At 32.0% G+C, this 16,141-nt stretch overlaps 2 protein-coding genes across 3 annotated transcripts in view; one reads left to right on the plus strand and one right to left on the minus strand.

Moving 5' to 3' along the window:
* The first annotated feature begins 3,670 nt into the window (after nucleotides 1-3,670).
* The window catches only part of LOC140434449 (venom toxin OcyC11-like), a 57,630-nt gene continuing 45,159 nt past the window's right edge, over nucleotides 3,671-16,141 (plus strand). The window contains exon 1 of one of the 2 annotated variants that reach the window (XM_072522714.1): nucleotides 3,671-3,808. The gene's annotated coding sequence lies outside the window, so the exon portion shown is untranslated. The remainder of the gene's footprint in view (nucleotides 3,809-16,141) is intronic. The other variant, XM_072522713.1, reaches the window with a different exon arrangement.
* LOC140433652 (uncharacterized) lies at nucleotides 5,105-5,575 on the minus strand. The gene has a single exon (XM_072521632.1). The coding sequence runs from the start codon at nucleotides 5,573-5,575 to the stop codon at nucleotides 5,105-5,107; it is 471 nt and encodes a 156-aa protein (XP_072377733.1).

The raw sequence follows: 16,141 nt of genomic DNA on the forward strand, positions 1-16,141 counted from the left end.
AAATAGTAGAAGCACCGGTTTTATTTTCCCATACAAACAGTTACTTTATACTCTTATACAAAATGTTTTATAAGGTCTACTGTTACAGTGGTAGTTCAGTTAAATATAAAGTGGCGTTTAACACGTCTATTTACTTTTTCGTTTCGCTTAGTCTCGAAAAAATATGATAAATTGTAAGGAAAATAGCAAAAGCAGTTTTATTTCCCCATACAAACAGTAATATAACTGATCTCTACCATATCTCATCAAATATCAATTTTTATTAGTTGTAGATGAAGTGTTTTAAAAAATGTGATTTTTACTCTAGAGTAAAATATTTTTATTTTTGACATTGAAAATTAATATAAACGAAATATGTTTAGAATTAAAAATAGTTTTAAAATGTTTAACATTGTTTATTTACAATAAAAGAACTAGTTTCCAAAATTTTCTCTGCAAGTTAAAAATTTAAGTTTGTGCAATAATTCAATATATTTTAATAAATACAAATTTAATGAAACAATTCTAAATAAACTTATTATTTATTATATTATAAACTCCATATTATATTTTTATTGTACGTATGAAGAAAGTAAGCTCTATTATCTCTAAAAGAGTATATTATTTTATAAAAAAAAATTATAGTAATTTACAGCCGTAAAGTTGCGCCAAATGTAGGGAAAGAAAGAAATTTAAATTCAATATTTCAAATTCAAATTTTCTAAGCAATGTGGAAAGCTGAGATATCATGTCACTTAGTATTTCCTTAAAGCAAAGAAAGACATTTAATATTCAATATTAACATCTCAAATTCAAAGTAATGATTCTAAATGAATTTCATTATTTACTGAAAATCAAGCAACACTGTTTTGTGACTATATATTCCAAATTATTATACAATTTTAAAAATAAAAACAATAATCCTTTGATTTATTGTTTTTACGCAATATTATTTTATATGTGTTAGTAATAGTAGTAATATTAGTAGTGAATAATTGTTAGTTTATAGGCAGACAGACATTACGATTATTCCCCTCTTTGCATGTACGGAAAAGATTATTGCATGTTTAATACGATCAACAACATTTCTGCAATTTTGTTGAGACCCAACATGAATTAATTATTGTAAGTGTCTTTTCGGCTATACTGAATAATTACTTGAATCATAATTGGCTCAGTGAGCGCGAAATTTTGGCAGGGAAAAATTTTGATGTTAACGACATTAACTTTCAGATTTACCAGTTGTTACCCATAATAATGTATCTTTTAAATCAATTAAGAGTATTCTTATAGAAGACGAAGCCGTAAATTATCCAAAAGAATTTTTAAATTTTCTGGATATACTGGAGATTCCATCGTGGGTTTTATAATATTTAACTAACTCTCTTTACCCTTGCAGGACCAACCTTTTATTAGAAACAGCGAGAACCAAGGGGGGTCAATAAATGTTCATATATTTGTTTACAAACGTACTTATTTATTAAAAGTAATTTAAAAATAACACTTTTCCAAAATAAAAGGGTATTTTCATAAGTTAATTAAACAGTTAAAAAGATAGGAATTTATAATTTACCCGGAGTCTCACCCGGAGTGTTGCTAATAAGCAACATGAATTGAACTTGGAAAAATTCGCGTTTGAGTATATTTTCCATGGTATGCATTACAAAATGATGAACTTCATTTAAATTTGCAGCTTTTCTTTCAATAAGTAGTATCGTTAAGGTAAATTCTTACAAAAACAAACGATGAAGATTGCACTTATTTTCATTTTAATTTGGAAAATTAAGAATAAATAAAGAGTTTGCACTGATGGCTGCAATATCCAACAAAGTGGAAAAAACTGAGACTGGCTATCTCCGTGTTGATCGCTTCGAAGTATATTTTCTTGACACCTACCTAAGTCTTAATGTAATACAGTGTTTGATAGAAGGAGAAGTATCTTTGTAGGCTTCTGACGTGTTACATACAAAAGAGTAACTGGTAAGTTTCCAGACTTTGGATATCAAAATGCAAACATATTTGAATACAATTGTCTTCCTTCCGTTTTCTTAAGTACTTCCGGTATATCCCTGCGATTTTGTTGGAGAGTGCCAACTAAAGTCAGACCGAACTCTTTGTAGAGATCTTCTGCAAGCTCCACAGAAGTGTAAAATCTGTATGTCGATACGTTACGTCTAAAGTTTCGAGTCGGAAACAGCATTTTTACTATTCCTTGTAGACTCCTAGATGCTGGTGCACTGCCTTCATATTTTCCTGCGTAAACAAGGCTTTTCTTTTATGAAAACTTTAAACGGACATCTGCCCCGTACTAAAGATACCACTTCGTCTATTACGAGGTTCATACCGGGTGTCAAATATTTCAAAAATGTATCGTTCAGCGAATCAAACATTTTACGCACGGTGCAAACGTGTCCGCGTGTTTCCTATAAGCTTTAACTCTCAAATCTTAAAATTTTTGCCACTTCTTGGAATCTTTTTGACTAATTGAGGCTAATAGTAATGTTAAAATCTTTGTATCATATGTTTTCGGGACGTTTTTACGTTCCGCTTCTTCATTGGTATGCCGCACAAAATTTTGCAGCATTTCCGGAGCACAGAATTTTTGGAACGACTGCAATATATTTCCTACTTTGCCTTCGTGTCGAAGTTCTGGTTGCTCACGAAAAATGTTTGGTACAGCTCACTCACCACACATATGGCGTGATGAGTGGGCGAAGTAGATTTTTCCTGACTTTGATTTATATACATGTGACGTGTCACAGTTTTCATCAATTGTGTCGAAATTGGAACTATCTTCAGTTGAATTTTTAATGGTGTCGTCTTCGTTGAACACTTTAATATGATCTTCGTTTTCACTCACGGCTGAGTCACTCTTGCTGGAACTAATGTCTGCCCGACCATCAGAGACCATTCTTCTAATTCTTTTTGCGTTTAATATTTATTAATTTTAAGTTTTTTTTTTCTCGTACACACTATATATAAAAAAATGATTTAAACTGCGGTAAACCAACGGCTTACCAAAACAGAAGCACGAGACAACAACCTAACACGGCAGAGACAATTCAAATACTGCAAAATATAATTTCAACGTAACTGTTTACTCGTATTTAAGACGTTGTCATTCGTAAACTACCGAGCAGTCTAGATGACTGTCAGTTCCATAATGGATCAAGGGAGGTTATTTAGAGTTCACCGTAACGTTTTAATAAATGTAAGAGGAAATAAATTAAATTATAAAAATGCTAATTATGGCATCTAATAGCACAGAAGTATGCTGACAACTACTAATTATTTGAGATTTTTAGGAATAAAAGTGTTTATTAAATCGCGTGTAATGCAACGTTGTGGATACTTTTCACCCTCCCTTGGTCATTCTAGGGATAAATATATTGAAAATAATATTAGTCGTATAATAACCGAGTCGTTGCCGAGCCAGCTAATTTATTAATAAAGCTTTTACATATTTTCATGTGAAAATATTGTACGGTATACAAGAAGGACTTTAAAGTAAAAATGTTAAATATATAAAAAAATAAATTTAACTCTTTTAAAATATAATCATAATAAAATATTAAAATAAAATATGTAAAAAGTACTTCTGTATATGTTGTTTTTGAAAAATAAATCCAACAATCGTTGTAACTAATTATATAATAAATTATTATTTTTATAGGCTCAATCATTATCTGGTAGTTAATATAATTTATTTTATTACCGATTCGTAGTCATATTTCTAACGCGAATGGATTCATATATAAAGTAGATGTTAATGGGACATCACTTGAATTGTAAATTGTGCAGCCAACAGACATAGTCGTTATTAGAAAAGGTAGGTGTCTTATTTTAGTAACTCATTTGCAAGTAGATGTTTCTTTGGTTTATCCGTTACGTCATTTTAACAAAAAAAATTATGATATATAGATATTGAAGTAATTATGAGAATTTATTTTTAGAACCGTTTAACTGAACAATAGATCTTTTATTAATTATGACCTATTTTATATTATCTAACTTTTTTATTTAGGTTACATGTATTTGTATATAAAAATTATTTTTTTTTACTTTTGGGATTCTTGAAATTTCCTCAATGTTTATTTAATATATTATTTTAGTATTTAAAGAATTTTTTCTTCATCCAACGATCAAATTTATATATTGTTAAATGTTCTTAATGCAAAGTGTTTCAAATCTAACTACAATTCAAACTTATGCTTTTTCTGTTTTATAACTAATTTCATGTTTCTATGTTTCTATTTTTAATTTACAGAGATGTAAAAATATTGTCCCGGGAAAAATATTTCTGATTTCCACAAGAAAAGAATCACAATTTCGGGAACTTTTATTCTGGGCGGTATTATGTCCTACCTTTCTGATCACAAAACTGTTTTTAATAATAACGTTAATATATTTAAACGAAATTGATTTAAATTAAAAACAGAGAAAGTTCTAGTTATTGGCACGTTGCCTGTAGTTATTGGCATTCACATGGCTGTAGTCATTGGCACCTACCTGCAGTAATTGTCACACGTCTTGCTGTAGTTAATGGCATCACTTTCCTAGTAATGGAATGAAACAATAAGAGCTCAAATCATTTAAAATAAAGGTTTATATTTATAAAATAAAAAAACTATATCTTTTGCTCATTGAAATGAGCATTGCTTAAGCTGAAATATTTTGAAATAAAAACCGTATCCGAATAAACAAAATTTAATTGAAACTTAAAATAAAAATATTGATGGCATGAACAGAAAATATAGAAAACTACGCCTTCCTTTGGCACACTTTGCATAAATAATGAGGTGTGTATAAATCTTTTTTCAGCAGGCATTTGTAATAATACATTCTCATACATTTCTGGTACTTAATTCCAAAATTTGCTACGGTTGCATTTTTCGTACATATAAAACACAATCTCTTATTACGAATGATATTATCCTTAGGGAGGCGCATTGGGATTGTGAACATCCCCTCATTGCTTAAATTACTTGAACTTGGAGAACTCCGCTGGGTTGATATAATGGATTTTTTGGTCATCGGATCTTCGTTTTCTGTCAAAAGTATTGTTAAGTTGCTGACGTGTTTTGGTTTTTCTGGCCTCTTTGTTACTTTGGTCATTTTGTTCATTTCACGCAAAATTAATTTTGGTCAATCCAATGAAGGGATTATTTCTTCGCCATTTCCGAACTGCGCGTTTCCAGGCATTCTTCAGAGGTTTAAAGCAGCTAACATCTGCTGGTTGAAGGATTCTGGTAGCATTTGGATATATTGAAATAAGTATTATGTGAAGCCTCGTACAAAGGGTACTTAGTTCATAGCTCATGTGAGTTTTGTCACCATCTACAAAAAGAATGACAAGAAACTGTATTTCGTTTTTGCAAAGATGGGGATGGAGTATATTTGACATATAATCCACAAACAATTTGAATTTCATCCAGCCATTGTCGCTTGTTCCTATTCCCCACGTATCAGGAACACTTTTTGCAACAGCAACAGGAAGCCTCCTATAGGGGTAAATGATTATCGGCGGAGTTACTGAGCCAGCAGCTGAGAAGGTGAACATCACAGTAAGATTGGCCTTTGCTGTTCCTTGATCCATCTGCTATACATTTTTAGCACCGCGAGGAGCGACAATCTTATCCTCTTTTAGACAAAAGAGAAAACAAATTTCGTCCCCGTTGAACACTCGTTTTGGATCTTGCAATATATCAAAATATTTTCGATATTGGAGAACCAATTTTTTATGTCCTTCTCAGAAACGCAGCTGCTCGTTTTAGTAACCGCTTCTGGAGTTCTCAGGGTCAAGTTTGGATGACGCTTAAAGAAGGCTTCATACCAATGTCTTCCAGGTTGGTTATCCTTGAATGGAGTCTTACGTGGGTTGGCGTGAAAGAAGGTTTTCACTAAAGACTGAATATCGTCTCTCCTTCTGGGGAAACCTTTCCTGTGGCAGTCAGTAATCCACTCCTCCAACACGTCTTCCTCGTGTTTTGTTAAGTACGTTGCAGGCATGTGACCAGTTTTTTTTTAATTTGTCACTGAATCTATGTTGAACGGTTTGTCTGGAAATTCCATATGTTCTTGAAGCCAGTTTCTTATCCATTTTATTTCCAATGTCTGTTAAAGCACTCTGATGGACTTCCTCGGTATATCTTTTCTGATATTTCGTATTCCTTTTGACTTTTGGCATTGTAAACAATCTGAAACAAAAAATGGAATGTTCCCCTTCCAAAAAAATCTAATTATTTTCTCATATTTATATATAACCATTTCAAAAGTTTAATAATTAATAATAGAAATGTCAGTTAATAATGCTGATGCCGATAACTACATCTTACCAGTAATTATGGAGTTTCAGTTGGCCTAAGTGCCAATCATTGCTCGTGGCACTTCCCCAAGACCTAGTAACCGGCACCCTTTTATTTTTAATAACCACTTAAAAAATAGGCAAAAATAAACACAAGATTTCAGTTAAATTGTATTCTTAAAAGGGGCATTACTGAATACTACACTTTTAATGAAGAGCCGCTAATAAAAACAAATCGCAAACCTACTGCATTCTTAAGAAAATTGTTAAGAAACTTACCGTGTAGGATGGTGTCAACAATCGCAAGCCAATATCTGTAGCCATATGCAAATACAAAACCAATATCTACATTACCCACAAACAAGAATGCGCAATCTATCAACTAGTGTACTGATTAGTATTTACGGATACCTCCTTTTCTTATGAAACAGCAAAAATATTCGAAGTGCCAATAACGGGGCCCGTGCCGACTATTAGGACACTTACCCTATATACAGGATGCGACAAACTATGGAGTACAACAAAAATGTTTTAAAACACTTCAGTAGTGAAGTACTTCAATCATGGTATGTCGAGAAACATTGCCATATGTCTTATTGAACATTTACCAACTTTTTTAAACAATGGATATGGAATGCATTGCGTGTGATTTATTTATAAAATTGAGAAAATATTTTATTTTTACATGTAACCTTAAAATTTTAAATCATGGTTATCTTGTTATATATCCTTTGTCAAATTTGTATTATTTTAAAAATTTCCGTTAAAAAAGTTACCGTTAATGATTTAAAAAATTACTAAAATTTAATTTAATAACCAAAATTTTTGTTACCAAGATTTTTGTTGGTGATACAGGATAAAAAAAAATTCAAAATTTATAAAAAGTGGCCAAGAACTTTTGTTAAAATGTCATAATTAACAATTTATTGCACATTTAGAACAATGTTAACTACAAATAAAAATGTCATTTCACACATTTCTTTTGACCTTTTTTGTCCTTTTTACAGGGACACTCTTTACATCTAGATGTTGTTCGTTGTTTCTTGTTGGAAGATCCTTGAGCGTCCCCTCCGCTGTCATTTCCTTTTAGTTTAGCCCTTATGTCTGATGGTATTCTTTGATTGTTACTTCGTTTTTTAATATATGATTTAATTAGTGCCTAACCGAGTTCTTTTAAAAAAATCTGCTTTTTAGTTTTTCAGTTGGCTTGTTATGTTGATAAATAACATACCTATGTATTCCTGCATTATTATGTAGTGAAAAAAAAATGTTAGAGGCCATCGTTTGCTATTACGAGACACATTATATATCACAGACATTTCGTCAACCATATCTACGCCTCCTTTTGTGTGATTATAAAAGCCTATAATCTCATGCTGGTAAACCAGTTGTCGAATGTATTGTAATGTATGTAAGGCTGTTAGCCAACATATACCTCTAAATTTCAAATGTAGAATATTTTGACATCCACTAAGGCAATTATTTAAATGCCATATTTGGACGGCTTATTGCAAATATATTGCCGAAAGGAACAACGTTCCCAAAAAGATTCTAATTTTTCGTTGATTGACAAGTATTGACTAGAAATCAAACATTGTTGACAATTAGATACAAATCGATTATAAACAGTTCGTATAGCTGCCAGTTTATCTACTCTTTATGGTTCTTTTCTATTTTCGATACTATCGAATCGTGGGCACTTTACAAGTAATAAAAATCTTTGCAGGGACATTATTAGCCAATGTTCAGTTGCATATAGTAGTTAAATTTTTTTATCGCGTTCTAATCGATTGATTAAGACAGTCCTTTGCCCATTTTGTTTTCCCATCCCGTCCGATAAAAAATTTAGAATGTCTTACTCTATCATCTTCAAACGTATTGTTGTCTTGAGAAAATTCTTCCGACGATGATTGACTATCCTAATTAAAAATTCCAGGTTAACAATGTTCTACTGATTTAAGTTGGTTTTTTAAAACATCTTTACTGGGACGAAGCCTAACCTGCTGACTTTCATTTTCTGATTCGCTTTCATATCGCAACTAGCAAACAAGCAAGCAATTTGTTTAAAACCATCCTGTGAGAAATGTTCACCACTAACAATTACGTTCGGGGGTAACAATTCATTGGAGCGAGGTGTGTTAACTCGGGTAAAAACAGGAGTCAGTCCACCGCGCTTCAATGCTCCAGACCATCCCTTTCCTCCCTATAGCACTCTGATGCGCGATAGGGGCACAACTATTAGCCATTGTCGCTATAATCCTGTTATCTTAATGTGGCTTATGCGCGAACTAAAATTGCTTACTTGGGCCTTAAGTCAGATCGTAACTCTGATCCAGTTAATTCATCCTGCCAAAGCTTCAAGAGTGCTTCTTGTTCTTCCTTTTAACTACACATATTTCTATATGTCTGAAATTACTATTATCCAATTAATTTTCTATAATCCAACCAATTTAATTATGTTTCTGTTAAAAAAACAATAAATTGTGACAGTATAAGAATTTACCTGTTAAAAATGAACCGGTGTTGTGGGGGAAAATTACCAAAAATTAAATAATACTAAGCTTCAACTATGTGGTGGGGTCAAAATCACCCACAAGTCTAAAGAACGCGACAGACACCACTTATTTCAGTCTTATTAACGAGTATATACTGAAATTTTGATGCAATACAAGGTCTGTTATTTCTTATGGGAAGGTACTCGTGGCGCAAGAAGAATTTGGCGATGTTGCCATGTTTATTGACAAGCGCTAATGAATGGCGTTGGTGATTTTCACCCCACAACACAGTTGCCGGGTTATTATATTGGTATATTCGTTGTATATTGACTTTTTAATAATTTTCCATTTAAAAAATAATGCAGAGATTCTAAAAACACACCCAACAAGTTTCCTAGGTTTTATTACTAAAACTATATTCAGTTAGAATCTTGTTCGTATTTGTAAGACTTTCTCTTAGATTCACTTATCTGTTTATAGTATATTCAACATATTTTTGGTTTTAACATAAGAATTTTAATAATTTTTTTACTCTAAATTAAACAATTGGAAATATTGCACTGCACCAAAACTCACAGATAACAATATTACTTATGAAATTTTCATGTATTGAGTTGGGCGAACAATATGGCAAAATCTTATCTATTGTCGGCATGGTGTATGAAAGCCTTGATTTCAGTTCTTTTCGGTCTCTTATATTCCTGAGCAACGATTTTTTCTTTCTTTTTAAACTACTATTTTCTTCTACTACTACTACTATTGTTTTCCTTTAATTTTTCCTCAATAATTGGCTGCAGTTGTCCGTATTCCCTATGGCATATTATGTGTCCAAGATATGAGTTTTCCTAACTTTGCCGATCTTTAACAGATGTAGGCAAGTATCCATCCCTTACAACACTTCTAAGTTGGTTGTTTTTGTGGTCCAACTTATTCGCAACATTCTTCTGTAGAGATATATTTCAATTGTGTTAAACTTGTTGAAAGCTTGTTGTTGAGTATACATATTTCGCAACTATACAGAAGTAGGAACCATATATAACATTTTAGTGTTCTCAATCTTATTGGTATGGCAATTTTGGGTTGCAAAGTATGTTTCTATTTTATTTTTCACATGCAAAAAACAATGTTATCTTTTTTGGTATATCAAATTTTATAGTCTCAACCTACAATAAATGTTCATTCCTGCCTTTAAAACATACAGACAGTTTTAAAATAGGAAACAAAAATGACTCCCATTTTCTGTGACCGTGGTGATTATACCAAAAAGACGCTTTTACTTATGGCTGCTCTCTTCCCTAGGTGTATTCGTCGAAGACTATGCTTAAAACTGAACAAAAATCATACCATAAAAAATATGTCATTGACAAAATAACAAAAACAAAAGGAATAACGGTATTATGTTTGCTACCTTATCATTGTCAACTAAATTCAATAGTTAATAAATAAATAAATAAATAAATAAATAAATAATAGCTTTATTACCCAACAGTATCCCATTTCTAGGGTAAAAATTTAAGATACATTTTTAATTAGTATACAATCATTAGTAGGTGATACAAAAATATTAAGTAAAAAAAAAGTGCAAAAAATAAGTAGGTGAAAAACAAAATAAAGAGTGAGAACAATATAATTAAACAAATCACTACGTATATAAGAAATAAAAAAAAATACACAAAAAAAAATTAACAATCTAATGTACTCCATGAACCAGTGCGGTATCAACCAGATGATTAATTGAGCATGAGAAAATATCACAATGGTTGCATATTTTGTTATAATTATTGCACATAATATAAATGGGTGGCTTCAGTAACATATTAGTTCTCGCACGTGGACAAGTAAACACTATAGTCGACCTGGAAGTAATTCTTGGCACATTAAATCTAATTTGACCTAATATATCACTGCAGTCAATACAGTTGTGTAACAACTTATATAAAAATGAAACCGAAAATATAATTCTTCTTAACTCTAAACTTACAATATTAAACCTGTTAATAACCGTTAATAGAGTTAATAGGGGCCTAAGTTGAGTGGATAGACAAAATACAACTTTTAAATTCAAGGATGTCAAACAAGTTTTATTAAATTTTATAAAAAATGCAACAAAAGATAACTGGACCAATGTCCTAAATCACGTAAAAAAGATAAAGAAAGAATATGGACTGTTGATAACAACACTGAAGAACTTTTTCACTTTATAATCGTTCCAATCAGGCCGAACAACAAATCTGACTCAGAGGAAGAAATATTTATATGTAAATCAGTAAATTTTAATTCTCGAACACTGATCCACAATATGTTTCATACCTCTTGTATATAATCCATGGGTTTAAATTATTATTTTTATGTGAACAGGATAAACTCTTTGAAAAATAATATCTAAAACTACTTTTTAACAAGAAAAGAGGATTATTTCAAGTGATTTTAGTTTGATCATTTTACATGTTATTTGCAGATTAGTTAAGATTTTCATTTACAATGAACTGCCAATTGCAAACAGATAGACTTTAATTCTAAACATTAATCTGCTATAAAATTAGCAATTATTAATATACTGGTTAATTCTAGTTATGACTCTTAATTTTTTAAATAAATCTGGATATAATAGTGGTCAAATTTAGTAACGAATACAAAAATGCTTTGTTAAAGCAGATAGTATTATTATTTTGTAATTAATCTAGCTTTGGAAGTTTTTAATCATATTTAAACAAGAATTTTGTTGACATTTTTGTGAGGGCTGTAGTAAATATTTTGTATAATTTGTTTTTATTAAATTTTTAACATATCGATACACTATTATTTAGGTCAGTACAGTTTAAAAATTTTACTTATTTTACATGAAAGTACTTAGATATAGTTCCTGCAAAGTAAAATTTATATTCTGATAACTCGAAATATTAACTTGAAACAACTTTTAAAAGAAGTGTTGCAAATAAATATATCTAGTATAATTCCTATTTATAGGTACCTTATTTTCGAACGATTAACCGAAAAAATAAAAACAAAATTAATAAAGATTAAATAATTTTAAGCTCTTAATATTAAAAAGTGAAAAAATTACAGGTTATTTATTTTTTTTTCGTATGGCACTTAACACATTTACATTTAAATTTACATATATTTTGTACAAAACATTACATATATGTTTACAAACGAACATTTAACATATTTATATATTCTATCCACTCTGGAGTCGCCATTAGGAAATCCTCTGACAACCTGACAATTACAGGTTGTTTTAGTATGTAAGGCAATGTCAGTTAAAAATGTATAAAACAATTAATAAAGCCGCTGTTGCTTTTATTAAGAGACACACTGCACTGCTATCGATATGGTAAAGTAGTATTTAAAATAGAAGAGAAACTAAAGGCATGGGAACATAACATTACGAACGTGTTAGACAATGATAGGATGTGTTCACCTCGGGATATTACTGTCCTCAACGGGTACACCTAGACTCATCACCAATTAGCATAATGGCACTTGTAGATACTACAAACTCATTACCGCAATAAAACCAGCGATTTTAAAATAGACCTGAAGATTTATGCAAACTGATCACTGGAATACCGCAATAAAACCAACGATTTTAAATTGGACCTGTAGAGATATGCAAACTAATGACTGGTCTACCTGCACCCCATTGCAGGTAAAGACCATAAAGTGCTTGCAAGTATTTAAGGTTTGATAATTTGAATAAATAATCTTAAATCTTAAAAAAATTTGCTTTAAATAATATCTGAATTATTTAATAGATTACCGCGTAAACAAGAAGTGTAACAGGTTACAGGCAATCATCTGCATTAGAAATCAGCACCTTGTAACAAAAATGCTAGTGATAAGTTTACTTATCTGCGATGATAAGTTTTTGGGTCTTCAAAGGATGCGGGTATAAAGTCTATAACTTTATTTTTAATACCATGTATACCAGCGGACACCTACCTAAAGGTTGTTCCAATTCATTAGTCATAATTTGACTAAAAAAAACAACAGCAAAACCCTGTGTTTATTATAGAACCATAAGTTTGTTGATCCATTTATTTAAATTGTTTTAAAGGTAATACATGGCCGTAACTTTAAAAAATATGATGAATACCTAAGTGACACACACTTTGATTTTTGTAATGTGTTTAAAACAAGAAATACATTGTTTTGGATGAACTTACTTGCTCAAGGAATTTGATAGAGGTAAGCACTTATATTAAACAAAGCTCTAGGAGACATTGGTTTGGATGACAGAGACGTTTCCATAAATGCAAATTTGTATTGGAATCAAACAGCATCAGTTTTAGTAGATAGTATGGAAACCATCAAGACACAAAAGCTGCAATACCTGGGGCATGTTATGCGTAATGAGAGATACAACCTACTTCAATTGATTATACAAGGGAAAATCCAGGGCAAGAGAAGTGTAGGAAGAAGAAGAATCTCATGGTTGCGTAACTTAAGGGAATGGTACGGATGCACATTAATTAAACTATTCAGAGCAGCAGCGTCTACGATCAGAATAGCCATGATGATTGCCAACCTCCGTCGCGGAGATGGCACGTGAAGAAGAAGATGGAATTACAAGCTCTTTAAAATAAAAGAAGGTTAAGGCTTTATCTTGTTGCTCCTGATTTTTACTCTGAGACAACTTTTTAGTAATTCACCTTTCAAAAAAACAAGAAGGAATAATTGTAAATAAAGAAGTTATTAATAATTTGCGAGATTGGTATTGTATTGATACAGTGACGTCGTACACGCAGAAGAAGAAGATGCCAGTTGAAGAGTACATTTTGTAAATAAGACACACTGTGTTTAATTTTGAATGTGATATTAGCTTCATTTATCAGTTTTGGTAATATAATATATCTAGACATATATGTCAAAGAGGGGGCGCTGGTGACAATGATTCGACTGCGCTCAGCTAATGCAAACCTTGATGTGAAAATGGGACAATTGAGAACTCATTTCTAGCAGGGAGAGCTGGATGCGCTACTCCTGCTATAGGCAGGCTGCGCTACCCCTGCTACAGGCATGCTGCGACTCAATTAAACCAAAATTTGTCTGGCAAACGCTACAAAAACGTGGAAGAAGGCTTAGGATGACGGATATACTCCAGATCACTGAACTTAAAAATAAAGTGGGGTATGGGCAAAAATGCCAGCATAGTTCCGAGATAACTGGCTGGTATCTCCATAGCCGCAAAAGAGATAACCCAAAAAGGTATAGCAGAAAAACTATAATAATCTGCACAGATAGCAGACAAGCGCTACTAACCACAAGTCTCTAACAAGCTTCGGATGGTATTACCATCATCCTGAGGTGGGTTAAAGCACACAATAGAAATGAAGGCAACCGTATTGCTGACCAATGGGCTAGGAAGGCGGCAGGCCTAAAACTCTTAGGACCTGGGAAGGGAATCTTTTTGGTTGGGCAACTACAAAAATCGCGGAAATTATCAAATGTCACTCCGATACACAAACTGTGAATAAATGGGAGGAAGGGCAAGGATGTAGACTTGCCAGGGTAATACTAAGTAATCTTGAAAAGTCAGCTTCAAACAAGTACTTGAAAATGACCAGGAAAAAACTGTCAAAGTTGGTTTTTTAACTGGTTATTGTGAACTAAGCAAATACCTTCTCACACTGGGGCTAGTAGACACACCTCTAAGCAGGAAGTGTGAACGAGAAGACAAAACTGTAGAGTATGTCCTATGTGAATAACCAGAGTTATCGTTAATACGAGAGTATGCGTTCGGCAAGTCCTGACCCACACCTGCCCACATGAGGGAGCTGTCTTCTGGTGACTTGTCTACCTTCCTAGAAATGGCAGGATGGACAATGAGCTAAGGTCGACAGCTCCCTGGAAGGATACACAATGGGGCAATTGTGGCCAAAGTGCTGTGGACCTTAACTCGCCCTTCCTACTCTACAAATACAGATAATATAATATAATAGAAAAATTTTATTATAGATTAAATGCTTTATATAATTAAATACAAGTACAAGTATAATAATTTATAGTCAGTTGTAAATCAAGCACCATGATTTACATTCAAATTTTATTAACCATTTCCTACACATAATGTTTTTAGTTTTTGATATTCACTTATATTTACATATGTTAAGCAATAATTAGTTATCTAAACCTTTACGTATTTTGCGTAGTCTACTATTGGTTTGTCAAAATCGACCATTTTTGTTTGCTAATTCAAATTTTTAAGTGCACTCTAAACTAACAAAGACGAATTTTACTGTTGATGAAGAGTACCTATAAAATATCAGCTGGCTTCTAGCATTTTGAAAAAAAAAAACCGCAATATTATTGGTAAAAATTTATTATGTACGTTTTGCTGGAATCACAAGTTTAATAAGCTTTGAAAGAAGAATTTGTTTCTCTATTTGTTTTTCTGGAAGACGAAAATATTAGAATTTGAAAAAGTCTTACTGATAAACAGAAAAGGTATGAAAAGTGTTTTTAAAGAATTTTCCTAACACAAAACAAATCAATTGCATCAGCAATCAAATTAGAATCATGTCATTATCATAACATGAATGATATATAAATTCAATACGAAGGACCTACTGGTTGCCTCAAACAACTTCTTCTACTTCTTCGAGTGCCATATCAGAATTATCCGACGTTGGCGATCACCATTGTGAAGACTTCTCGATCTTCTGCAATATGGAATAATTGTCCTGCATTTGATATCTGTGTCCATTCACGAATGTTTTTTAACCAAGAAACTTGTTTTCTTCCTACACCTCTACGGCCCTCTATTTTGCTTTTAAGGATCAGTTGTAATATTTTATATTGACTTCCCCTTACTATAGGTCCCAGATAAGACATTTTTCGATGTTCAACGGTCTTTAGCAGTTCTCTATCTTTGTTGACGCTCCTTAGTACTTCTTCATTAGTTTTCCTTGCTGTCTAAGGTATCTTCAGCATTCGTCTATGGACCCACATTTCCAATGCTTCAATTTTGTTTATGATCGATACTTTTAGCGTCCACACTTCTGCACTATACAAAAGTACGGACCAAACATAGTACTTAACCATTCTTTGTCTTAGTCTCAAACAACTACTAGAAACAAATAGCAAAAATAAACATAAATAATAAGATGGAAACATGGAACTGATCCAATTAGTATTAAAAGAGGAGTATGGCAGGATTATGTTTCGTATCGGCTACTATAGAACGTACAGGGTGTGCCAAACTTCTAACTTTCTTTTATTACAGCTAAACTACATAAAGATTAAAAAAAATGTCTTAAACAACACTGATGTTGTTTGTCTACATCAAAGACGTCTATAATTTAAAATTATTTTTAATTATACAGGGTTAGTCAAAACAACCGCATGCACCAAAGTTGTG

The sequence above is a fragment of the Diabrotica undecimpunctata genome, chromosome 2 (assembly GCF_040954645.1).
Source record: "Diabrotica undecimpunctata isolate CICGRU chromosome 2, icDiaUnde3, whole genome shotgun sequence".
Lineage (NCBI taxonomy): Eukaryota > Metazoa > Arthropoda > Insecta > Coleoptera > Chrysomelidae > Diabrotica > Diabrotica undecimpunctata.